Consider the following 26,285-nt stretch of genomic DNA (forward strand, 5'->3'; position numbering starts at 1 on the left):
AGTCCAGTCTTTGTTCACAGTGGCCTTACAGAACATCCAAGTGCTATAGTTTTAATCATATTTAATTCTTTTATGTGAGGTTCTTGGGCACCTAATCCTGTTATTTGTTGTGGCTGCTGATTCTTACTTGTAGTGGATTATTTCCTCAAGTGTTTTTTGGTCTGTTTAAGCCTCTCATAAGATACCACAAAAAAGTCAGTTGTGATTAAAAATAAAATTTAAAGGAAGAAAGGAAAGAAAAAGAAAAGACAAAACTGAGTGTATTAGAAATTTGCAAGGGTAGGGAGTCACTGACCAAATGGATTTAGGTGAATGAACTCCCCAAGTAGTTTGAGCACTTGGGTTTTGAAAAAACTTGGAAAAGCATTTGTCATAGAGTGGTTTTAGGGTGGGAGATCAGAAGTAGGGCCCTGGTTAGACTTTATAAACCAGTGTTCAATTTAATACTCAATGAGGCTGTTGTTGAAATAGTCCATATTCAGTAGCTTTCTTTTTCTAGTACACGTGGTTTTGAGTAGAGCTGCTATTGAAAAGGTTTGTCTGTTTTGCAAGTTCAAATTTCTGTCATTTCATTTCTCAATAATTTTGGTTATAAGTGCATCATTAGGGACGCCTGGGTGGCTTAACCAGCGAGCATCTGCTTTCAGCTCAGGGCGTGATCCCAGGGTCCTGGGATGAGTCCCACATCGGGCTCGCAGGGAGCCTGCTTCTCCCTCTCCCTATGTCTCTGCCTCTCGCCCTGTGTCTCTCATGAATGAATAAATAAAATCTTAAAACGCACACACACACAAGTATATCATTAGCGGAACTTTCTTTATGAGAATTCTAAATGCCCTGAGTAGGGAGCACCTGAGTGGCTCAGTCAGTTAAGTGTCTGCCTTCTTTCAGGTCATGATCTGGGGTCCTGGGTGGAACCCTGCATTGCATCACATTGGGCTCCCTGCTCAGCAGAAAGTCTGCTTTTCCTTCTCCTTCTCTTTCATCCCCTGCTTGTGCTTTCTTTCTCTCTCTCTCAAATAAAAAAATCTTTTTAAAAAGTACCGAGTTGAGGTTGTATCCCTTTTGAGGGGTTTGTGTTTACTTCTGCCAGGTAACTCAAGGATATCACCTAATGAGACCTAATTTTGAAGAGTTATAAATTTGAATCCCATACCTCACAAGGTTATAAATTCTTGGAGGAGAGTTCTCTACTCTCTAACCCTCAGCCCTCCAGAGTAAGATAGACAAACTTTCTTGCCAGTGGGTTGATTTGTTTTAGATCACCCTTTCCCTAATGGTGTTGCCCTTTCAGAGTCCTGGCTTTATGAGGGGTTCTTAGTTGCATCTCACTACCTCTCAAGATCCTAAGGCTTCATATCCTGTCCCTCAGTGTGCTAAATTAAAACTCAAGTCACTAATTTAGATTGGTAATTCCTTCCTTCACTCAGAGCAAGAACAACTTCAGAACATGCTGACTGTTCTGGATTTCAGACTTTTTTTTCTCCTCCTGGCTCCTTACTGTATGGTAAGCGTAGCCATGCCTTTGAAAGAATGTTTGCCTTAGTATATCTAGCATTTCTAAGTGTTTGTAGTAGGAAAAATACCAGTGTTACAGAATTCTAGGAAGTACCATTCACATTAAAACAATATACTGTGAACAGTTTCCTCTGGAGTCAAAGGACTGCCTTCTCTAGCTCTCTGATCGTATTTTCTAAACCAAAAGTTAGAATGCAATGTGTGGAAATTAAAAATATGCTTATGGCACAACAGGATTGAATATTTTAAGTTGGAAGGAAACATCTTCTCCTCTCTTAAATCTAAGACACATGATTGTTATAATGTCTAGAAACAGATTAGTAATAGTTTGACACTTATGCAATAAAATATAAGCTTTTAAATCTTCAGGAGAAGCCAGGATGTAGCCCTTCTTACTACATTTTACTGATGAAAATCATGACAGACAGAATGCCAGAGAACTAGCAAAAGTGAACATGGAATCAAAACAAAGCAAAAACAGATATTCAGATGTTTTTCTTCAAGTCTTGTAGCTACTCCCTTTCAGTACTATAAAGCAGATTTGAAAATTAGTGACAAAAATTAGTAAACATATCGGATTTTATCTGCAGAGAGATGACACTTGAATCCAAGGGAAGGAGATACAAGGATATATAAATAGTGGTTTTACAAGAAAGACTTTTGTATTATAAAATGCAAGAAGGGGCACCTGGGTGATGCAGTTGTTTGGGCCTCTGACTCTTGGTTTCTACTCCGGTCATGTACTCAGGGTTGTGAAAGTGCTTAAGACTCTCTCGTGCTTTCCCTCTGCCCCTCTCCCCCATAATAAATAAATATATCTTTAAAAACATAATAATGTGCAGAGAAAATTGGATTGAATAAGACATGAAGAAATATAGCTCAGGAATTGGAAGAAAATTATCTAAAATAAAGTGAATTTAAATAAAAGAAAAAAAATTTTTTTTTTTTTATAAAAGAAATTTGGCCCTTGTTAAAGAAGTTATCTTCCCAGAAAAGATTTTCTGGGAAAACTGATGCCTTTTTTGTGTCTGGTAAAGTAGTGATGTGTGTCATGCCTGCAGATAACAAGGCATCATTCAAATGCGAAACAAGTGATGGTGTCCAGGTATGCCTTCTCTATGTCAGCATTTTGGGTGCTTGACATAATAGAATTGTTGCAGAGAAGTAGCTCGTATTTCCAATATGCTCGTGGCACTGCTTAGTCCTTTATCAGGAAGGAAAGCTTCATGGCCTGTGCAATTGGGGAAATTGAGGTACAAAAAAGAGAAAGGAAGAGAGCCAGTATTATTGTGGAATCTACTCCTATTGCCAGCTGCCATTTGTGGGAAGTGAGGATTTGAGGAGGCAAAAGTAATCCAATTTTAAGGTCACATGATAGAATGAGCCCTGGCCATTATATGCAACTTGATGAATCTCTAAACTCTACCCTGAAACTAGTAATAAACTACATGTTAACTACTTGAATTTTTTTTAAAAAGTAATCCAATTTTTGTATAAGTAAATAAAAGTGGTTACAACCATATTATAGAATACAATCTATCAAAAAGAATGAGCTGCATTTTCTATAAGTGCTCTGCAAGATATGTTATTACATTAAAAATGGAAAGTACAGCAAATTATGTATCTAGTATATAACTTTGAAATGTATGTCTTGTATTATTTGGATATTATTTGGATTGATATTTTCTAGACAGAAAAAAAAAAAAAAAATAGGGCAGCCCGGATGGCTCAGCGGTTTAGCGCTACCTTCAGTTCCAGTGATCCTGGAGACTCAGGATTGAGTCCCATGTCCCAGCTCCCTGCATGGAGCCTGCTTCTCCCTCTGCCTGTGTCTCTGCCTCTCTCTCTCACTCTGTGTGTCCCATGAATAAATAAATAAAATCTTAAAAAAAAAAAAAGAAAAAAATTACAGTTGTTACTTGAGAAGAAAAACTAAAATATGGGGAGAGAGTTTTTCCTTTTCATACTTCTTTATTATTTGAAATATTTTTTACCATATGCATATATTACTTTTAGTTAAAGAATAATTATGTGCACATATGACTACATATGCTTTTATAGAGTTTTAGAAAACCCTTGTAACCTGAAGTCAAGAGAAATGGCCCCCATTCTTGATTATAGCAAGGATGTCTCACAAACCAGTTTGAGTTTCCTATAAGCCTTGATTTCATCTCAGCTTATTTTCTTTTTATTTTAATTAATTAATTAGATTGTCAAAGCAGGGCTATGGGGAAATTCTCAAAGCAGGTATTCAAGGCTCATTTTCTTACAGGATAAAGGAGGACAAATGGATGAATATTCAAGTGGGAGATATAATAAAACTAAAAAATAATCAGTCTGTCACGGTGAGTACCTCTTTGGACTGTGGCTTTTTTCTTTTTTTGCTTGAGTGAGTACAAAGGAACTATTTTAGCACTTCTGCTGCCACTGCTTTTGGTGACCTCTGTCTGCATTACTTCACATGTGGAGAGCACATGTGGTAAGCTTGTTTTTGCCAGCCTCTTACCACAGCTACAGATAAAATATGACTAGTGTGTAGTAGCAGCAGCAGGCCCTAGACGAAATAAACCAAATATCTATAAGGTTTTAGGATGAACATCTGTTCCTGAGGTAGTTGCTTCTGTCACACTGTAATGTTAAAACTCTCATTCCTGCTTTCCTCATCTTCTCTGGCTTTTCTGACTACAGGCTGATGTACTGTTACTCTCTAGCAGTGAGCCATACGGTCTGACATACATAGAAACAGCAGAACTGGATGGGTAAGTGTTTCTTCCTGATAATCACTTAAGACCATTGATCCAGCTTAACTTCTCACTGAGAGGGAGAGCATGATGCAGAGAATAAATTTTATTCCCAGATGGAAGTGCCAAAGATGCTAGAAATATTCAGATAAGAAAAAATAGGAAGCCAGACCCTTGGGATCTCAAGTCTAAGGCTGAGCACTTAACATTCCATGATCAAACATCCACTGGGTAAAGAATCTGGACACATAAACTCCATTTTCTCCGTCTCTAAAATGGAGACACTCTGGCTGTATTCACTAATGTTGAGTGACAGGAAAGAGGTTAATAGAATGTAAAATTTCAGAATAGAGTTCTGAAGTTTCCAGTGGGGGTTAAAGGCATGGGGATGATGAGTATGGAGGTAATTATTTACTGATGAAATACCACGTTCTATAAAGGATTTAAGGTAGAAATTCATTAACATGCAAAAGCTAAGGTCTTAGGAGAATAGAAACCATCTTCAGAGAGCTTGTCCTCTGGGGTTTTCTATCAATTGCATTCTTACAACTATTCCTCTTGGTTGCCTGCAAGCTTTTTGAAATGTGGCTTCCATTTTTGTTTCTGTCTCTGAATTCCTATATCCGCAAATGGTTAACTGGAATTCCTTCATGGGTCTTATAAATATTTATGAAGTGAGGAGTATTTTTACTTGGAAATGTGTACAAGGTTCTTATTCTAAGAGCTGCTCCTTATTCTTGAAGGGAGCAGTGCCACCTTCAGGTTGTTTTGTGGTGTCTCTTCAACCTCTAGATAGAGCACCTAAACAGCAAGATTTCATGGATCAGTTAAAGCAGTGGTGGTGTGTTTCAGGGAATGAAAGCAGAGAGAGGGGAGCAAGTGGGCTAACACTTGGCTTCCTTGTAGAGCTGTCTGTCTCAATACTGTCTTTGAGAGAGAACAGAGTGGAGGTGACTCTTAAAGCTCAAACTTGTAGTCCAAGCTCTATAGGCAGTATCTATATTCTTAAAATCCCAAGATGAAATGGGAGAAGCTGGCCCTGTGCTGTTGTAATTATGCATGTTTCCTATGCTCTGATGACTGTGTGCCCTTTGCTCTAGCGAAACCAACCTGAAAGTGAAGCAGGCCATCTCAGTTACCAGCAACTTGGAAGATAACCTGGGGCTGCTCTCTGCCTTTGATGGTAAGTCAGAAAATAAGTTTGTCCACTCACATGTTTATCAGTAGAGGACTGGTTAAATATAGTACATCCATACAGTGAATCCTTCATAACTTATTAAGAATAATATGCAAGTTGATATTTATTTACATGGAAAAATATTCACAACATATTAATAAGTGAAAAAAAATGGATTACAGCCAACTATGCATAGTGTCTATAAACTGAGCTTAGTTTTGGAAACATACAAGTTTACAAATCCATGTATAGAAAAACTTGAAGGATGTACTTCAAAAGATTAATAGCGTATATCTCTAGGCAATTTTACTTTCTCCTCTTAGTATTGTATATGTATTTACAAGGGACATATTTTACTTCGGTGATTAGGAAAAAGCCAAATTATTTCCATTTTGAAAAAAAAATACTAGATTTGCTTTAAGTTAAGTAGTTTTTAAAATTTCTTTAGATTCAGAGCTCATATGATCTGACAGTACTGATAGGTGATAAGTTATCATGTGGGTTTTTCTCTCTCTGGATGACCCATATCACATACAGAATTACTCTTCTTTGATGCCCAGAAACCTTTGCCTTTCTAAAGGGAGCTGGTGAGAAATGGGCAGCAACTGAGAGAAGATAGGAAAAAGATGTGTATGTATTTTGAAAGAAGATTTTTTCTTCTTTTCTGTTAAGCCTCCTATTAGGAAAGGCCTAAGATTACAGAAGCAGAATTCTCACTCCTTCATTTTTCTTTAGGAAAAGTGAAATGTGAGTCTCCCAATAACAAGTTGGACAAATTCACAGGAATACTGACTTATAAGGGAAAAAACTACCTCCTGAACCATGACAAGCTGCTACTCCGAGGCTGTGTCATCAGGAATACAGATTGGTGCTATGGCTTGGTGATTTATACTGGTGAGTCTCCTTTCAGTCACAGTCAGACCCCCAACATGCTAGATTCCATTCATGATCAATTTGTGGGTACTCAGTTTCCAGGATGTAGATATGCGAGATAGACACACACCACCACCACCACCACCACCACCACCACACATACATACACACTATGGCTTTGAAACAGATAGAAAGGGAAGGAAGTAAGTAGATGGATAGATGAATAGATGGAAGGTTTAAGAAAAACCTTTCTTCTGAGAAAAAAAAAAAAAAGACATTTCCCCCAAGCAATGAGCTGCTAACATTATCAGCTCTGCCTTTGTTAAAGGCAGTCTTTGTGTTCAAAGAGCACAGGGCACTTATGAGTCTTTCCAGTCATATCTGGACACAAAAGAAGGTATACATATAGAAAGAGTACACATGGAGTTAACATGTGAAAGGGGAACATATGAGAGGAGAGTGTATATATATGTGGATTACTTCGAGAAGAGAATACACATAGAATGCTCTTGGTGAGAATGCTCACCTGGAGAAGAATATAAAATAAAATGTGAGGGATTCATGCCACAGAAAAGGCACATGTGAATCATTAGCAGTGGCCCCTCTTGAGAAGTCATTTAGAGCCATAGTCCCTTATGCTTAGTGAGGGATTTGGGGGGGGGGGGATTATGTGTTTGGGAAAATGGAGGAAGCCTCTGTGCCACCTTGTGCCCTTGGTGATAATGGGCATTGATGACATAACTGTAGGAAGAAGATGGGGAACACTGAAGAAAGCATCAGGGAAGATTTACCACAGTGACTACTATCCAACTCTGAGCTCCCTTTCTAGAGAATTCATTCCTGGACATGGGAGTCCTAGCTGCTTTCCTTCTGTGGAGATTAATGGGATCAAACCCCTAAAAAGAAGCTTTAGAGTCCAAGGAGGCCTCGGTGGAATTTTTTCATTGGTTCTTGAGCTATAGTGACAACTTCTAGTCCCAAACTCAAAAGATTTGAAGTACATTTATTTTCTTCACTGTACTTTGGCAGCTACCCCTACACATTGCCATTCAAAAAAAGCTCATTTTTCAACAAAAGATTTTTCTCCCTAAGCAATGGCAGTGAGGTTGCCAACAAGCACAAACTTAGTTAAGGTTTCTCTCTGACTCTTGGTTTACATGGTAGTGAGAAATCTTTGGGGACTTTGGGAAACTCAGCAGAAGAGAACTGACACCACTTAAGAGCATCTTGAGTATTCAGTGCAGAATTTAGTTGCTTTTCCTGCTCATGATACCCACATTCTACCATGAGCTCCACATTCTTCTTGAAACATGAGGTAGGTCATTCTTTCTAAGGATCCCTGGAAGATTCTGTCCCTTGTAGCTTCCTGGCTTTGAGCCAAACTTCTCATGACTTCAGGCCTTCACAAAATACCTTAGAAGGAATGAATAGTGTAGCTGTGCCCTCCATTCTCAGGGTTTGCCCACATTGTCAGGGAAGTTCCAATTCGCTCCTGTGTAAACATTAATGAAATTCCTTCATCAGAGTATATGTAAGAGTAACATTCCCAAGGAAATTGCTACTTACACTTTCTTCTAAACTTCTTACATTTTTTTAAAGATTATTTATTTATTTATTGATAGAGACACACGCCAAGCAGGGCAGGCAGAGACACAGGCAGATGGAGAAGCAGGCACAATGCAGAGAGCCTGACGTGGGACTAGATCCAGGGCCTCCAGGATCACGCCCTAGGCTGCAAGGCGGCGCTAAACCGCTGCGCCACCAGGGCTGCCCACTTCTTACATTTTCTCTACAGCCATATCTCTGTTCAGTAATATCAACTCTAGTCCCATTGTCCACTAAGAACTCTTTACTTCTAAAAAAAAAAAAAAAGAAAAGAACTCTTTACTTCTACTTACCATTTGTCCTAATATGAAGAAATACAGCCTCTGTCTCGCAGCCCCAGAAAAGTCCCAGCTTCCACCTCAGAAGAAGCCACTGCCATTGCCTTTTCTGTTCTTCCTTTCCCAATTAGAAACTTGAAATGGATCCTGTCTCAGCAAAGAGTTTCCTCAAAAGAAGGTAGAGATTGCTTTATCAAAAAATCTCTTTTCTAAACTAAATAAACTGGATGATGATGAGAAAGAAACTTGTGGCTTCTACTGTTGAATTACTATATTGTATACCTGAAACTAATATGACACTATTTAAACTAACTGGAATTAAAATTAAAATTAAAAAAAAGAAGAAGCTTGTGGGCTCCTCTTCTGACTTAACTCATCTATGAAAGACTAGCCTCTCTAAGGTGCTGCAAAAAGATGGGTCAGCATTGATGTACTTTGCGTAAATAGTTGGAATTATCCTTAGAAACAAAATTTTTATCTTTTGAGTTATTGGCACCAACTATGAGCCTTTCTCCAGGGCTTTATCCCCTGGCAAGAGGTTTCATTAGATGATCATAAAGGTATAATTCAATCAATGTTCAATCATCTGAGTATATTCAGTGATTCTAAGGGCTGACCTCTGTGTTTCACTTAGGACCAGACACCAAATTAATGCAGAACTGTGGAAAGTCCACCTTTAAACGGACACACATGGACCATCTCTTGAATGTCCTTGTGCTCTGGGTAAGTTAAAGTCATTTTTCTGCTTCTTTATAAATAGACATTCTGGGATCCCTGGGTGGCGCAGCGGTTTGGCGCCTGCCTTTGGCCCAGGGCCCGATCCAGGAGACCCTGGATCGATTCCCATGTCGGGCTCCTGGTGCATGGAGCCTGCTTCTCCCTCTGCCTGTGTCTCTGCCTCTCTCTCTCTCTCTCTCTGTGTGACTATCATAAATAAATAAAAATTAAAAAAAATAAATAAATAGACATTCTTCTCTTCCTTCCATGGCAGTAGCTGACATTTCCGACTTAGACTTTAGTTGTTTGAAAAACTCAGGCAGTTTTGGTTACCCTATTTACTAATGCCAGAAGCAGAAAAGAACAGACCCAATTGACAAGGAATCTCTAATTTACACCTCTGTTGTACAGGACAGTCAAAATTTGTTTAAGATCTCATGCTCTGATTAGTGCTGCTGGAATGGATCAAGGACCCTGCTTAAGAAACTGACACATTTTTATTTCCTCATAGCCTGTTTTACCCATGAGCCCTTTAATAAAACTTTATTTGGACTAGTATAACACCTTAACTTAATTAAGCTGGGTGATTTTCAAACTGTTTTCTTAGAGAAGTAAGTCTAAGGTCGGCTGTAGGAAAAATAGAGAGGATCAAGTGAGTTCTGTTCTGGCTCCCCTCATTCTGATGTTCTTACTTCCAGAAGAGCAACTTCACATTTGTCTGTACTATAAGATTTCAGTTGGAAAATAGATCTTCCGCTGCTAAGAAATGAAATTTGAAAAGCACTCAATAGACAGTAATAACTTTGATAAGAGTTTATTTTTTTTTAAATTTTTTATTGGTGTTCAATTTACTAACATACAGAATAACCCCCAGTGCCCGTCACCCATTCACTCCCACCCCCCGCCCTCCTCCCCTTCCACCACCCCTGGTTCGTTTCCCAGAGTTAGCAGTCTTTACGTTCTGTCTCCCTTTCTGATATTTCCCACACATTTCTTCTCCCTTCCCTTATATTCCCTTTCACTATTATTTATATTCCCCAAATGAATGAGAACATATAATGTTTGTCCTTCTCCGACTGACTTACTTCACTCAGCTTGATAAGAGTTTAAAATGAAGACTTATTTCCATGCTGTCCTATACAGGTTATCTTTATTCTTGTTAGATATAGACTTGTTTGCATAACTGAGCAGTTTCAGGGCTTCCTATACTTAACTCAATGATTTTTCATTTTTATTTTTACTCTATTGCTTAGACTCTGAAATTTTCAAAAATGCCTTTACTTTCTGTATATCTCTCATTAATATCTGAATTAGAAACTGCCTCTCCTCTATTATTTATTATGGGAAATATCACAGTTCTTTCCTAAATCCTTTGGATTTAGTAAATGGGGTTTTAGAAAAATAGGAAAGTTTATTCAGCTTTGAGACCAGAAGCTAGTATCCACTTTTTCTCTTTCTACTACTGTCTGCATAGCTTTCAGCAATTGAAACTAAGTGACATTTTCTGGTTTCTTAATGAGGAAGACAATCATATTTGAGGATTCAGGAAGGTGACATAGGTAAATATGCCTCTGAGAGTATTTGAAACATGTATCATTAAGCACTAAGTTAGGTCATTTAGGGTTGGCTTGTTTTCAAAATGGGATGTCTCCCATATGCCTAGGAAGGTGCACGTACTTATTTACCTATCTGAAGGTCAGTGACAATACTTGACATCTGTTAGGGTGATATTAACTTTTTAGAATATTCATCATTCACTTACTGGAGCCTCACTGCATCCATGACAATAAACAAGAAGTATTTTCCTCATTGCAAATAAGCAAATTAAGACACAGTAAAGATAAATATCATAAATAATGGCAGAGACAGATCTAAGACTCATCAACTCATATTTATTGAGAATCTATTATGTGCCTAGTATGTGCCAGATGTGAGAATCTTAAAGATTTACAAGATCTGGGTGTAGCCCTCTATATAAAAGGGCATTATTTTGTGCCATATGCTTTACATATATAATTTTATTTAATTATCACATCTATCCATCTAGGCATCACTTTTCAGAATCAATGCTCTTTCTGCTATACTTGCTGTCTCTCTGCAGGGACAAAATTAAAACACATGACAAGTCCTGTTTATTTATTTTTATTTTTTTTAATAAATTAATTTTTTATTGGTGTTCAATTTACCAACATACAGAATAACACCCAGTCAAGTGCCCCCCTCAGTGCCCGTCACCCATTCATCCCCACACCCCTCTCCTCCCCTTCCACCACCCCTAGTTCATTTCCCAGAGTTAGGAGTCTTTATGTTCTGTCTCCTTTTCTGATATTTCCCACACATTTCTTCTCCCTTCCTTTATATTCCCTTTCACTACTATTTATATTCCCCAAATGAATGAGACCATATAATTTTTGTCCTTCTCCGATTGACTTACTTCACTCAGCATAATACCCTCCAGTTCCATCCACGTTGAAGCAAATGGTGGGTATTTGTCGATTCTAATGGCTGAGTAATAGTCCATTGTATACATAAACCACATCTTCTTTATCCATTCATCTTTCGATGGACACCGAGGCTCCTTCCACAGTTTGGCTATTGTGGACATTGCTGCTAGAAACATCGGGGTGCAGGTGTCCCGGCGTTTCATTGCATCTGAATCTTTGGGGTAAATCCCCAACAGTGCAATTGCTGGGTCGTAGGGCAGGTCTATTTTTAACTCTTTGAGGAACCTCCACACAGTTTTCCAGAGTGGCTGCACCAGTTCACATTCCCACCAACAGTGTAAGAGGGTTCCCTTTTCTCCGCATCCTCTCCAACATTTGTGGTTTCCTGCCTTGTTAATTTTCCCCATTCTCACTGGTGTGAGGTGGTATCTCATTGTGGTTTTGATTTGTATTTCCCTGATGGCAAGTGATGCAGAGCATTTTCTCATGTGCATGTTGGCCATGTCTATGTCTTCCTCTGTGAGATTTCTGTTCATGTCTTTTGCCCATTTCATGATTGGATTGTTTGTTTCTTTGGTGTTGAGTTTAAGAAGTTATTTATAGATCTTGGAAACTAGCCCTTTATCTGATATGTCATTTGCAAATATCTTCTCCCATTCTGTAGGTTGTCTTTTAGTTTTGGTAGCGTGGCAGGATACAAAATCAATGCCCAGAAATCAATGGCATTTCTATACACTAACAATGAGGCTGAAGAAAGAGAAATTAAGGAGTCAGTCCCATTTACAATTGCACCCAAAAGCATAAGATACCTAGGAATAAACCTAACCAAAGAGGTAAAGGATCTATACCCTAAAAACTATAGAACACTTCTGAAAGAAATTGAGGAAGACACAAAGAGATGGAAAAATATTCCATGCTCATGGATTAGCAGAATTAATATTGTGAAAATGTCAATGTTACCCAGGGCAATTTACACGTTTAATGCAATCCCTATCAGAATACCATGGACTTTCTTCAGAGAGTTAGAACAAATTATTTTAAGATTTGTGTGGAATCAGAAAAGACCCCGAATAGCCAGGGGAATTTTAAAAAAGAAAACCATATCTGGGGGCATCACAATGCCAGATTTCAGGTTTACTACAAAGCTGTGGTCATCAAGACAGTGTGGTACTGGCACAAAAACAGACACATAGATCAATGGAACAGAATAGAGAACCCAGAAGTGGACCCTCAACTTTATGGTCAACTAATATTCGATAAAGGAGGAAAGACTAAAAGACTATCCATTGGAAGAAAGTCTCTTCAATAAATGGTGCTCGGAAAATTGGACATCCACATGCAGAAGAATGAAACTAGACCACTCTCTTTCACCATACACAAAGATAAACTCAAAATGGATGAAAGATCTAAATGTGAGACAAGATTCCATCAAAATCCTAGAGGAGAACACAGGCAACACCCTTTTTGAACTTGGCCACAGTAACTTCTTGCAAGATACATCCACGAAGGCAAAAGAAACAAAAGCAAAAATGAACTATTGGGACTTCATCAAGGTAAGAAGCTTTTCCACAGCAAAGGATACAGTCAACAAAACTAAAAGACAAGTCCTGTTTAAAAGGCAGATTGGCCACATATGAAGAAATTATAAGACTAAAAAGAAAATCCCACAAGCCTCCATATCCATATACCAGGATCAAAAGTCAGAATAGCCGAGTGTGCAAGAAAATTATTTGCAACCTATAATTCTAAATGTAGTAAAACTATCAATAAATTCAAGTATAAAGAAATATCCATATGTGTAAAGATTCAAAAAAATTTATTCATCATGTCTCCTCTTTTAGGAAGCTCCTAGTGTGTATACTCAGGCAAAACAAGAAAGTAAAGTAAGAAAGAAGATAAGGAAGCCAGGAAACATGGGAGCAAGTGAAAGGAAGTCCTAGGATGATAGCTGAATAGCAGGCCTGGAGAACTCCAATGCCGATTAGAGCAGGAACATACTGGTACCTGCAGTGGAGGTCTCCAGAGAGAGAATATAGTTCTCTGCTCAGGTTCTCACAAGATAGAGGCAACAGAGAGTCAGTGCAAATGCTGGGGCAGCAAAGCTGGCAGAGTAGCTGTTATAAATTCCTATATTTGCATGGCCATTCATGTTATCAATCTTTCATTCGGAAAATATGAAATAGTGCTTGCTTCGGCAGCACATATACAGAAAATATGAAATATTATCTGGGGTACCTGTGTTCACTTTGGGGCATCCAGTTTAAGAAGAACATAAGTAAAATCTTAAAAAAGAAGAAGAAGAAGAAGAAGTACATTGAGAAGTTTAATGAAATGACTGTAGAGAAGTACAAATAGGAAATAAATACCTAATAGTCCTGCCAGAGGATGAACTATCAGCAGACTCTGAGACATCTCAGAGAACAAGGCCTTTAATGTGGGTATCATCACTTCAGAGTAAAACCCACTTTATTTTCAATTTAAGGGGCAGAGCACCTGGGTGGTTCAGTTGGTTGAGCACCCTGGTGGTTCAATTTAAGGGGCAGAGCACCTGGGTGGTTCATCCAACTGGTGATTTTGGCTAAGGTCATAATCTCATGGATTGTGGGATCATCAGGCTCCGTGCTCAGCGGGAATCTGCTTTGGACTGTCCCTCTCCCTCTATCCCCCCTCCACACATGTGCATGTACACATGCGCATGTTCACTCTCTCTCAAATAAATAAATAATATCATTAATTAATTTATGGGGCTCACATGTGCTTGCATGCTCCTTGCGCACTTGAGGGTGAGACCCGTCAAATGACACATGCTGCCTACCTATACAAAATTCGTGCTTACTTGTTCCCATTCAGGAGAGTGGCCTATTGGGGAAACAAAATTAACCAAAGGAAACTAAGCCAACCTATAATAATTAAGCTACTCTTTTACTCCCATCTTTAAGTGGACCAGAGGGAAGTCAGGAACACAAACGAGGAGGATGAAGATGAACAAATAGAATAACTGACCCAGGAAAAGATACAATTCAGGGAAGAGAAAAGAAGAGAACTTCCAAAAATTCTTATCACTATTCTTAGAAGACACAATTGCATAAATAAAATAAGAATAGGGTTGCTAAAAAATGGAAAGGAAAAAAGCAATCTAAAGACAAAAAAAGAATTTGGGGAAGTAAAATTAGCTGAAATTTAAGTCAATAAAAGAACTAGAAAAAAGAGTCAAAGAACTCTCTAATAAAAAGATAAAATATATGAGGTAAATACTTCTTTTTAATATAAAACCAAACAAAGAGCCCCCAACATAATCTACCAGAGAAAACGGAGGGGATGACATTGTCAAAGAGAAACAGAAGTATATTTCCTAGAATTGAAGAAAGTGTAACGTGTCCAACAAGAATTCATGATTTTTTAGAGCTCCAAGGGTATTCAAAAGTCCCTCAAAATTTTCACGGGGTTAAGAATAAAGATATCAACCCAAAAATTGAACAATAGATTGACATTAGACTTCTTACCCATGCCACTGGATCCTAGGAATTAGTAAGGTCATCCCTTCAGAGTTCTTAGTGAAAGTTATTTGACTTAGAAATCTATACCTAGGAAAACTACAAATCAAGTGAGAAAGCAAACTTGTTCCTACCTTTAAACCTTTACCCTTGCTGACAGTGCCTGCCCCACATCTTTACATGGCTTATTTCTTATTTGTCATTCGATGCCACCTTTTCAGAGAAGCTACTTTTCTATCTAAAGTAGCCACCCTTACCAATACCTTCTTTATTCTATTAACCTATTTTATTTTCATCACAGCACTTAGCACTAGTTAATTTTTTTTAAATTTCTTACCTCTTGGCCACCTGTCTCCACAGGATTGTAAATTCTTTGAGAGTAAAGACATTGTCTTTTTTTTTAACCACTTTATCTTCAGCCCCTAGAACTATCCCCAACATATAACAGAGCTTTATTATTATTTGTTGGGGGAAAAAAATGAATGAAAATATGAGCTACCAAATTATAAGCCTCTAAGGTAGAAATTAGATCATAACCATCTCTATATTCTTGGAAATGTCTTACACAAAATAGTGCTCAACAAGTATCTTTTGAGTGGTTATTAAATGAGGAAAGTTCTTGAATTAGCGAGGTGCAGTATTTTGCTATTTTTCACCAGAACATTGTTAATGTAGTTTGATGTAATGCACTTTCATTTCTTGAAGCTGCAGCAGAAATCTTTCCTGGCTTAAACACTTCATTTTTTTTCTGCATTTTTGGAAATGTTTCTTCGGGGAAAATCTGGCAGATACAAGAAGCGCATTTAGCCAAGCTGCTTCCTGATGAGCCCAGAGCTGAGATGAAGTTTGATCCCCATTCTCTCCCCAGTGACCAGAGCTCACAGTGACAATGCTTCCTGAACCCTAGTCTATTAAGTAAGAGTATGTCTGTTGGGTAAAGAAGCAGAGTGTTAGGGATCCCTGGGTGGCTCAGTGGTTTAGCACCTGCCTTCGGCTCAGGGCGTGATCCTGGAGTCCCAGGATCCCTGCATGGAGCCTGCTTCTCCCTCTGCCTGTGTCTCTGCCTCTCTCTCTCTCTGTCTTTCATGAATAAATAAATTTTTTAAAGATCTAAAAAAAAAAAGAAGAAGAAGAAGCAGAGTGTTTGAAATTTGAGTGGTGCCAGAAATCCAGGATCTACTTTTGGGGTGAAGAACAATGAAAAGCACAGATGTGAAGGTCAAAGAATCAAGGAGTACTTTCTTTTTACCTGCTGCCTATGAAGCCTGGGAGCTCCCCTGTGACAGTGACAGCCTTACTAGTTAGTTCTCTGTCAGTTTTGTCAACAGTGATTTACTGGTATCACTTTTTGTTCAATGGAAGTCTGTCCACTCTTCTTGGTTCTGACTGGCTCTGATAATAAACAAGCAACCTCTAGGGTTTGTAGCCACAACCAATTTCTTACTTGTTTCTTACTGTAGAATGGAAGCGAGGTGAATCTTTAGAAACTATGTACCAATAAACTCCATCACAATAATAAGAGACATAGAACATCTACAAGGACTTAGAAAGCCTTGAAATGGCAGGAAAAGTTCTGGGAATGAGGAAAGAGCAAACTGTGTCCTGCCCCTGGTAGCCTCACACCGATGGACAAGTCCTGCCCTAAGGGATTTGGTCTGATAGACATAATTTTCCTTTCTGGTGGCTTAATCTGAGCAGAAAGATCTGGTCCAACAGTAAGGCAGGACATATCACTGGAAATCATGGGTAATTCTCAGTTATTCAGGCAACAGAGATGGAGTATGCTGAAGGTCCCCCTGCAATATTTTCCCACAACTTTGAAATAAATCATTTATTTTAATAATTTATAACAAATAAATTATAAATAAGTTTCTAGTTATAAATAATACTTTTTTCTAATCACTTCACCTGTCCCATTTTTTCCCGTTAGAGCTGATGATATAGGGCCTGGAAGAGTGGCAGGTAGAAAAATATGGGCCCCAATTTAATGTTGGCCATATAGACTATCCAAAAAGGAATTTGATGAATTGTCAAATTCATCATTGAGGTTTGATCTAAATAATGAGGATAGCCTTGCTCCCACATGACTCATTGAAGAAAAGGATAAGAAGTAGGAATAAGATTAAGAAGGAAAGGTTTATGGCCCCAGAGAGACCATTACAAATAGCTGAACTACTCAGTATGAATCTGCATTTGGCTAGAAATAAAGGTAGGTTTTACTTTTTTTTCTCAACCCTCCTCTGTTTTGTTCTCCCCAATCCTATTACTCACTCAACACTCAAATCTCAAATATTGAATGATACTAAGGATTTATTTTTAATTTTTTAAGTGATAAAATTAACGTTAAACACATGGCTATGTATTTAAATAATACCCTTTAAAGGTATATATTAAACAGTTTACAGATAAAATTATATAATGTGAGGGGATCCCTGGTGGCTTAGCGGTTCAGTGCCTGCCTTCAGCCGAGGGTGTGATCCTGGAGACACGAGATCGAGTCCCGTGTCGGGCTCCCTCTGTGGAGATGCTTTGCTTCTCTCACTGTCTGTGTTTCTGCCTCTCTTTCTCTCTCTGTGTCTCTCATGAATAAATAAAGAAATCTTTAAAAAATTATATAACGTGAGAAATTTGCTTAAAACAAAAGGAGAAGAGAGGGCTTGGATGAAATAAGACTGACCCTGAATTGATAGTAGTTAAAGCTGGGTGATGGGTACATAGGGATTCATTATACTATTTAAATAGCTTAATATGTGCTTGAAATTTTTCATAATAAGTTTTTTTAAAATCTCATTTTCTGAGAATAGTCTCAGACCTACTCCTCCTGCCTCTTATATTCTTCTTTTCAAAGACTTTCCCATCAAAAACACTTTTCCTGTCAGTGACTCAAAGATGAGAACTCCAGTCATCTAACAGTGGGGATGTGTTGCTTTGAGCTAGCCACACTTTGTGACAAAGAACACAGGTGTGAGGACAATTGATTAGACTTAGAGGTGGTTCAATAATAACATCACATTTATTTGCTCTAGCGGTATGTGGACATGTAATGTTAGTGGAATGTAAAATTGTACAACCACTTTGGAAAGCATTTGGCAGTTTCTTAAAAAGTTAAATATAAATTTACTGTAGGATCCAGCAATTCCACTTCTAGATGTTCACTAAGGAAATGAATATATCCATGCAAAATCTTGTTCACATATGTTCAGTGCAGCTGTTTATAATAGCCATTAACTGGAAAAACTCAAATGTCCAACAAAAGATAAATTAGTAAACAAATTGTGCAGTATCCATACAATGGAATACCATCAGTAGATGTAAAAACATACATGAATCCCAAAATAATTATGCTGAGTATATGAATCTCGTCAAAAGGAGAGCATGTACTATATGATTACATTCATATAAAATTTTTTTTGATATTTTTTCATCTTTAACATATAATTGATATATAACATTGTATAGGTTTAAGGTGTACGATACTGTGATTTGATATATGTGTATATCAAATATGTAGTGAAATAATTACTACACTAAGGATATATTAACACATCCATCACCTCACAGAGTTACAGTTCTTTTGTTTATTTGGTGGTAAGAACTTTTAAGATCTACTCTCTTAGTGACTTTCAAATTGTTAGGTATAGATTGTTAGGTATAGTCACCACGCTGTTCATTACATCTCCAGAATTTAATTGTCTTAAAACTGGAAGTTTATACTCTTTGACCATCTTCACCCCACTCCTCTTCACTTACCCTTGGCACCTGGCAACCACCAGTCTGTTCTCTGTTTTTACAATGTTTTGTTTTTGTTTTATTTTATTTTATTTTTAAAGATTTTATTTATTTATTTATTCATGAGAATATACAGAGAGGAGAGAGAGAGAGGCAGAGACACAGGCAGAGGGAGAAGCAGGCTCCATGCAGGAAACCCGATGTGGGACCCAATCCTGGGGTCCAGGATCATGCTCTGGGCTAAAGGCAGTGCTAAACCACTGAGCCACCCAGGCTGCCCTTGTTTTTGTTTTAGATTCCACATATAGACTATCAGGGTATTTGTTTTTCTCTTACTCTACTTAGCATAATGCCATCAGAGTTCATCCCTGTTATCACAAATGGCTGAATTTTCTTATTTTTTATGGCTGAATAATATTCCAGTGTGTGTGTGTTCGTGTATGTGTGTGTGTGTGACATTTTCTTTATCTATTTATCTGTTAGTGGACACTTAGGTGACTTCCATGTCTTGGCTGTTATAAATAATGACACAGTGAACATGGAGGTGCAGATATCTTCTCAAGGCAGTGATTTAATTTCCTTTGGGTTTATACTCAGAAGTGGAATTACTAGATCATATGGTAGTTCTGGTTTTAATTTTCTCAGGAGCATCTATACTGTTTTCATAGTGACTATACCAATTTACATTCCCGCCAGCAGTGTACATCTTCCCTAGTACCTGTTATCTCTTGTTTTTTTTTTTTATTATTATTATACCCATTCTAACATTCTTTGATTATACCTTTCTAAGGTGACATCTCATTGTGGTTTTGATTTGCATTTCCCTGATGATTAGTTGATTATCTTTTCATGTACCTATTGGGCATTTGAAATCTAAATATAAAATAAATATTTGAAATCTATTATCTGTGTAGGTCTTTCGCCCATTTTTTAAATCAAATTATTTGGGGTTTTTTTGTTGTTGTTGTTATTTGCTATTGAGTTGTATGACTTCTATATATATATTTAATATTAACCTCTTATCAGATATGTGGTTTGCAAATATATTCTCTCCATGGATTGCCTTTTGTTTATTTCTTTTGCTGCACAGAAGCCTTTAATTTGATGTAATCCTACTTGTTTATTTTTGCTTTTGTTTCTTGTGGTTTTTGGTCGTCACATCCATAAAAGCATTGCCACTGATATCAAAGAGCTTTGCTCTGTTTTTTACCTAGGAGTTTTGTGGTTTAAGGTCTTATATTTAAGTCTTTAATCCATTTTGAGTTAATTTTTGTGAGTAGTATAAGATAGAGGTTCAGTTTCATTATTTTACATATGATTATCTAGTTTTTCCAGCACCATTTATTGAGGAGTCTGCCTTTTATCCATTGCATGTTCTTACCTCCCTTGTCCAATATTGGAGATATGTGCATGGGTTTATTTCTGGACTCTTGATTATGTTCCATTGGTGTACATACCTGTGTTTATACCAGTACTATTTTGCTTAGTATAGCTTTGTAATGTAGTTTGAAATCAGGACATGTGATACATCCAGCTTTGTTTTCTTTCCCAAGATTACTTTGGCTATTCAGGATCTTTCAGGATTCCATAGAAATTTTAGGATGATTTTTTCAGTTTCTGCAAAAAAAAAAAAAATGCCATTGGAATCTTGATTAGGATTACATTGACTCTATAGATAGTTGTGGGTATTATGGACATTTTAACAATGTTTACTATTCCAATCCATGAACATAGAATATCTTTCCATTTATTTGTGTCTTCACTTTCTCTCATTAATGTCTAAATTCCACTGGATCATGGTGTATGATTCTTGTAATGTGTTGTTGAATTTGTTTGCTAGTATTTTGTTGAGAAGTTTTACATCTATATTCATCAAGAATATTGGCTTACAGTTTTCTTTTCTTGTAGTATCCTTGTTTGGCTTTGGTACCAGGGTAATGCTGGCCTTGTAAAATGAGTTCAGAAAAGTTATCTCCTCTTCCCAAACTTCTTTTCCAATCATCATTCTCAAATTTGTCTTTTTTTTTTTTTTTTTTTTTTTTTTTGCTTCTTTGTCCCTCTATGTCCTTTTCTCTCAACCTGATAGCAGATTGAGATTATCTGAAACTATAACCTTGGGTAAGAAGGTTTAGGGGCACCTGAGTAGCACAGTCAGTTAAGTGGCTGACTCTTGGTTTTGGTTCAGGTCATGATCTCAGGGTCGTGAGATTGAGCTCCACATCAGGTTCTGCACTTAATGCAGAGTCTGCTTGAGATTCTTTCTCCCTCTCCCTCTGCCCCTCCCGTTCCTCCTCTTCTCTCTCTTTCCCTCAAGTAAATCTTTAAAAAAAAAATGGTGTCATCTTTAATCTGAACTTTGCCTCCAGGCTGAATCACTTTATTCAATTGGAAATAATTATTAGGCCTTGTTTGCTTAAGATCTCAATTTTATCTCTTCATCTTTGGTGTCTAAAAGCAATAGGCTTTTCCAGTCCTTTGATGACCCAAATTTCTCTCTATTCCTTTTCATTTCTGTTTATCAACTGGTCAATTACTCCCTTTGTTCAGAGGCAGCCAACACACACTAATATTCTAATTATTTCTAACCACTTCCTTCAGAGCTGTAGGCTCAGGAAGCACATGATCTGTCCTCCAGTTTTACCAAATCTTTACTAGAGACATAATTGCCATATTTTCAGCCTTTTTATCCATTTCCTTACCACCCACCTACCTCCAACTGTTAAGCCATTGCTACGTATTCTAGACTTTGGCTAAAACTGCACCTAACTTCAATAATGGAATGATTGAAAACTTGGGTTCTGGAACTGTTTTAAAACCTGTCTCCTCAGCGTGCCTGGTTGGCTCAGCCAGAGGAACATGTGACTTTTGCTCTTGGAGTCATGAGCTCAATCCCTACATTGGGTGTAGAGATTACTAAAATAAATAAATAAATAAATAAACAAACCTGTCTCTCCTAGTTAGTAGCTAAGTGACATGAAGCAAAATACTTTTCTACTCTTAATATCAAGTTCTTCATATATTACTAAAAGATAGGTATTATAAATATTAAATAATATATGTAAAGTTCTTAGCACAGTTCCTGATACTTCATTGGTATTTAATATAGTTTAGTTACTTTTATCTCCCTTCAAGATCTCAAAGATGGCTCCTGCTAGGCTTTCTTTTCATCCAGTACGCTACTGCCTAAAGCCTATGACCTATAGGGCCCCCCTGACCTCAAAGAACAGAGGGAAGTTTGTTGAGAGATAAGTCTCCAAAAGGTAGATCTGAAGCACCATATACCTTGGATGAAATGTTAATTTAATTCTTTTTTTGATTTCCAGATTTTCCTGTTTTTAGGCAGCATGTGTTTTATCCTAGCAATTGGACATGGCATTTGGGAGCACAAGAAAGGCTACTACTTCCAGAGTTTTCTGCCATGGAAAAAATATGTGTCTTCATCAGTTGCCTCTGCCATCCTCATATTCTGGTCCTACTTCATTATTCTCAACACTATGGTGCCCATTTCCCTTTATGTCAGGTAGGCTTTTTTTGACTACTTTGTGTTATAGGGGGAGGGAGCTGACTTTACACTTCCTGCTTAATTCCCCAAATAGAGTGCGTTAAGAAACATTTTTAAAGAAAGCATAGATGGTGTGCTCCTTAACTCTTTACTTTCCACAGTGCTGAGTGTATAAAACACTCTGAGAAATGTCTAGAGATAGGGTTTCCTGGGTGGCACAGTCAGTTAGTATCTGACTCTTGGTTTCAGCTCAGGTCATGATCTCAGGGTCCTGAGATTGAGCCCCACATGTGGCTCCACCCTCAGTGTGGAGTCTACTTGGGATTCTCTCTCTCTCTCCCTCCTGCTTTGTGCTTGCTCTCACTCTCTTTCTCTCTGAAATAAATAAATAAGCGCCCGGCTGAAAGATGGCTGTAACCACTAGGCAGCCACAGCCCAGAGGGACCTAAAGGACTTGATGTTTCCCTCTGTTCCCCAGGGCACGACCTCCTTACTATAAAGCCAGTTAGTCTGCACCCTAGACTGGATTTATTCAGTGTTGTTCCTCTCCATTGTATTGCTCTCCTGGGATATGTCATCTATGCATCAACAGTAGCCATATGACAACAACTAAGCAAGGACTACCAAGACAAAATCTTGGGGATGAATGAAAATTTGTAATTCCTCTAGATTTAATTCTGTGCACATAGTTCCTTACCTGATGCTTATCTGGCACATGTCTAGATTTAAAGTAAAATCCATTATGCAAGATTTCCAAAAAAAAAAAAAAAACCAAAATAAAATAAATAAATCTTAAAAAAAAGATAATAAGAAACTGCCAAACTTCTTGTCCAAGTGCTTAAAAAAATGTCTAGAGATTGTATTAAGTACTTTCCATATCCAGAATACTGTGCTAGATACTATGTGAGTTAAACAAAAAGAAAATTGTCCCTGCCCTCAAATAGCTTATAATGTAAATGGCTAAATAAGACATATAAACATATGCGATAATTAGAAAAAATGCACAAAAATTTGGTGATGTTGAAGCACAAACCAGGCAGCCCCTAGTTAATCAGTGAGATAGGTTCCAAACATTCATTTGTAAATCAGTTCATCAGAACTCACAATTTGTTTTCCCGTAGAAACAATGTGGCAAATGGTAGGTAAGTATAATTATGACCTAAATTCTGGTTTCTAAAAGTTGGAGAAGAGGGGCACCTGGGTAGCTCAGTTGGTTAGGTGTTTGGCTCAGGTCAGATCCCGGAGACCTGGGATCAAGCCCCACATCGAGCTCCCCGCTTAGTGAGAGAGTCTGCTTCTCCCTCTTCCTCTGCTTATGCTCTTTCTCTCTCTCTCTCTCAAATAAATAAATAAAATCTTTTTTAAAAATAGTTGAATAAAAGAAGGATGTTTCCTCCTCTTTTTCATGAGCAAAAATTTGAAATAGGTAAAAGAAATCTTTGATCTCCTTTTTCTGTTTTCAACATTCCCTTTCACATACGCACACCCAGACATGTTTTCGCATCCTTCTTCCCAAGTTTCTTAAACTCTGCTCTGTGACATTCCAATCTTAAAAGTACCATAAATGACTATCTTATTAATTTAATATTGATTAAGCACGTACTATGTGCCAAGCACTATATTAGGTGCTAGAATAGAAATGTGAATAATAAGGCAACTGTTTCTCTAGATAAACATGTAGACATGGAAACAAATACTTAAATAATTATGGTACAATATGGAAAATGATGTAATAGAAATATGTATGGGAATGCTATGGGAGACTAGAAAAGGAATGGGTTGGTTCTACCTGGAACCTTGGGGGGTTACAGAAAAAGTAATAAACTGGTATTTGAGAAAAGAGTAGAATTCACCAAGTATAAAATAACAAAACAATATTGTAAACAGGAAGATCAGCATGTAGGAAGGTTTGGTATTTTTTAAAAGCTTGATCTGGTCATAGAACAAGTGAGTAGCCTAGGCTAAAGTGTTAGATGGCCTTAAATGCCAGGCCAGGCAGTTTGGATTTTATCCTAAAAGCAGCAAAGATCTTTCTAAGGAAAGAAATAATATGACTAAATGTTTGATTTTAGATAAATTGCTATGATGGTTAGTATAGCAAAGGAAGGGAGGGATCAAGATTCAATGCATAAGGTCTAGTAGTCAATAATGCAGGCTGGAGCCCACCTACCTCCCCTAAGTTAAAAAATCATGTTGCTCAATGCAGCTGTCTCTTAGAAGCAACCTGAACAAACACACATTAAGCATGAATGATGATAGGAAGGAGGCCCCTTTAAAATCTTAACTGTTTTAAAATGAAGATGCTTGATAACCATAAAAAATCTATAATGTACCTTATTTGGAACAGATGAGGAATCTGACAAAGACAATAGGGAAAATTCAGATAAAGTGAAGAGGACACTTTTGAGGGTGGGAAAGAGGGAGAAGCTACCCCACAGGCAGATTAGGTCAGCCAGGAAATTTATCAGAAGGTCTGCTTCCATAGCTGTTTCTGATTTTCACAGATCCTTCTCTTCTTCTGAAACAAAGAAGCTTCTAAGTGTTTCAAGTTTCCCTCTCTTCCTCACCAGTAGATTAACATGACAGCCACAGTAATCCTCTAATTAGACCTAGGCAGCCTTTTGTTAGTTAATTCTTAATTCTATCAGGCCTTGTATTACTGTAGAAATTCAAAATATTTTACTTTTCCTGGGTATGTTTTGAAAGAAGAAAGAATGAAAGGAGGCTTATGCCCCAACAAAAGTAATCAGGTATGCCTCAGGTAGGAAAGCCCTGAATAATGATCAAAATCAGAATTATATTGGGTTGGCTGGTGGGAAGGATCCTTCAAAATCCATGGTAGGTTCCCAAGGAAGATATTCTGATTTTCAGATGCTCACCCTGACCTATCACAGGACTATTAAGAAGGAAACCAGGATGATGTATTTGATCTGTTCTAATGCAGGACCCTTCTTTTCTTGCTTTCTTTATAGTGTTGAGATAATAAGATTGGGCAACAGTTGCTATATCAACTGGGATCGGAAGATGTTTTATGCACCAAAGAACACACCAGCACGGGCTCGCACCACCACTCTTAATGAAGAGCTCGGCCAGGTCAAATACGTGTTCTCTGACAAAACAGGAACCCTGACTCAGAACATCATGGTTTTCAATAAGTGTTCTATTAATGGGATATTCTACGGTATGCATGTCTTCCTGATTTCCCTGAGTCCTTGGGAAATTCTGCTTTGCAAATTGTTTTCAGGACTAATCTACCTCTAAATCTATATGCTTCTGAAATTCACATTTACCTCTTATTCTCACAACCTTCTCTATTCACTAGGCAAAGATCGCCTACTCTATTCAGTTGCTTACCAAAAAGTATTTATTTAACACCTTATAGAAGTAATCCATTGTGTTGGACATTGGAAATACCAAGATGTACAAGACTTAATCTCTGTCCTCAGAGAAATTCCTGATGTCTTGAGAGTATCAGTTCACTCGCTTATTAAATCAGACAGAGAAACCAGCATATTGTTGAAGCTGCTAATCTCCTGGTTCCCCTTTTGACCAATAATCAGTCTTGAGAGAAGCCATCAAAGGATAGTCATTTTGGTCAGTGTCTCTGATGACCAATTCCATATTCATTTCATGCCTTAAGCATAAATTTATTTTTGTGACAATGTTAAGTCTTCTAGTATGTGAACATTCATGCCCAGTGCACTAACTAGCTGAGGAGGGTGATTACCTCTAAAAAGCTAAAGCACATGGGACATTCTTCTGGGGTGATGAAAAAGCTTTGAAACTAGAGAGATGTGTAGTTACACATTGTGGATGCACTAGCTGCCTCTGAATTGTACCCTTTAAAATGGCTAATTGTATGTTATGTGTATTTTACCTCAATTAAAAAAATACTTAAAAATTTAAGGTTAAAAAAAGCTAGCGCACTCTACTATTTCCTGTTATCCCTGTCAAACAAGTTTTCATATGTATAAATTCTGAAAGCCTATTTTTAGATGAGTTGATTTGAGTGAGGATCTTAATTCCTTGGCTCATTGTAAGATGTGACAATATACTGGATAAAGTTGAAAGGGCCATGAGTGTTTCTGTGTGTGGTTGACATCAGACTGTCTTCCACCACCATTCTGTCTGTACTATCTCCTAGCCAAGAATTCTAAACATTCTTGCACTATTTTCATATCTCTTCTAGGTAACTTTTCTGATTGGAAGT

The 26,285-nt window shown here is 37.6% G+C and overlaps 1 protein-coding gene across 6 annotated transcripts in view; it reads left to right on the forward strand.

Moving 5' to 3' along the window:
* Window positions 1-26,285, forward strand: part of LOC144322417 (phospholipid-transporting ATPase FetA-like) — a 126,420-nt gene that overhangs the window by 60,937 nt on the left and 39,198 nt on the right. For all 6 annotated transcript variants that reach the window (XM_077912436.1, XM_077912441.1, XM_077912440.1 and 3 more), the window contains 7 exons: window positions 3,788-3,860; window positions 4,204-4,274; window positions 5,357-5,439; window positions 6,169-6,327; window positions 8,824-8,912; window positions 21,897-22,093; window positions 25,048-25,256. In XM_077912436.1, coding sequence (XP_077768562.1) covers window positions 3,788-3,860; window positions 4,204-4,274; window positions 5,357-5,439; window positions 6,169-6,327; window positions 8,824-8,912; window positions 21,897-22,093; window positions 25,048-25,256 — 881 coding nt within the window. The remainder of the gene's footprint in view (window positions 1-3,787; window positions 3,861-4,203; window positions 4,275-5,356; window positions 5,440-6,168; window positions 6,328-8,823; window positions 8,913-21,896; window positions 22,094-25,047; window positions 25,257-26,285) is intronic.

The sequence above is a fragment of the Canis aureus genome, chromosome 10 (assembly GCF_053574225.1).
Source record: "Canis aureus isolate CA01 chromosome 10, VMU_Caureus_v.1.0, whole genome shotgun sequence".
Taxonomy (NCBI): domain Eukaryota; kingdom Metazoa; phylum Chordata; class Mammalia; order Carnivora; family Canidae; genus Canis; species Canis aureus.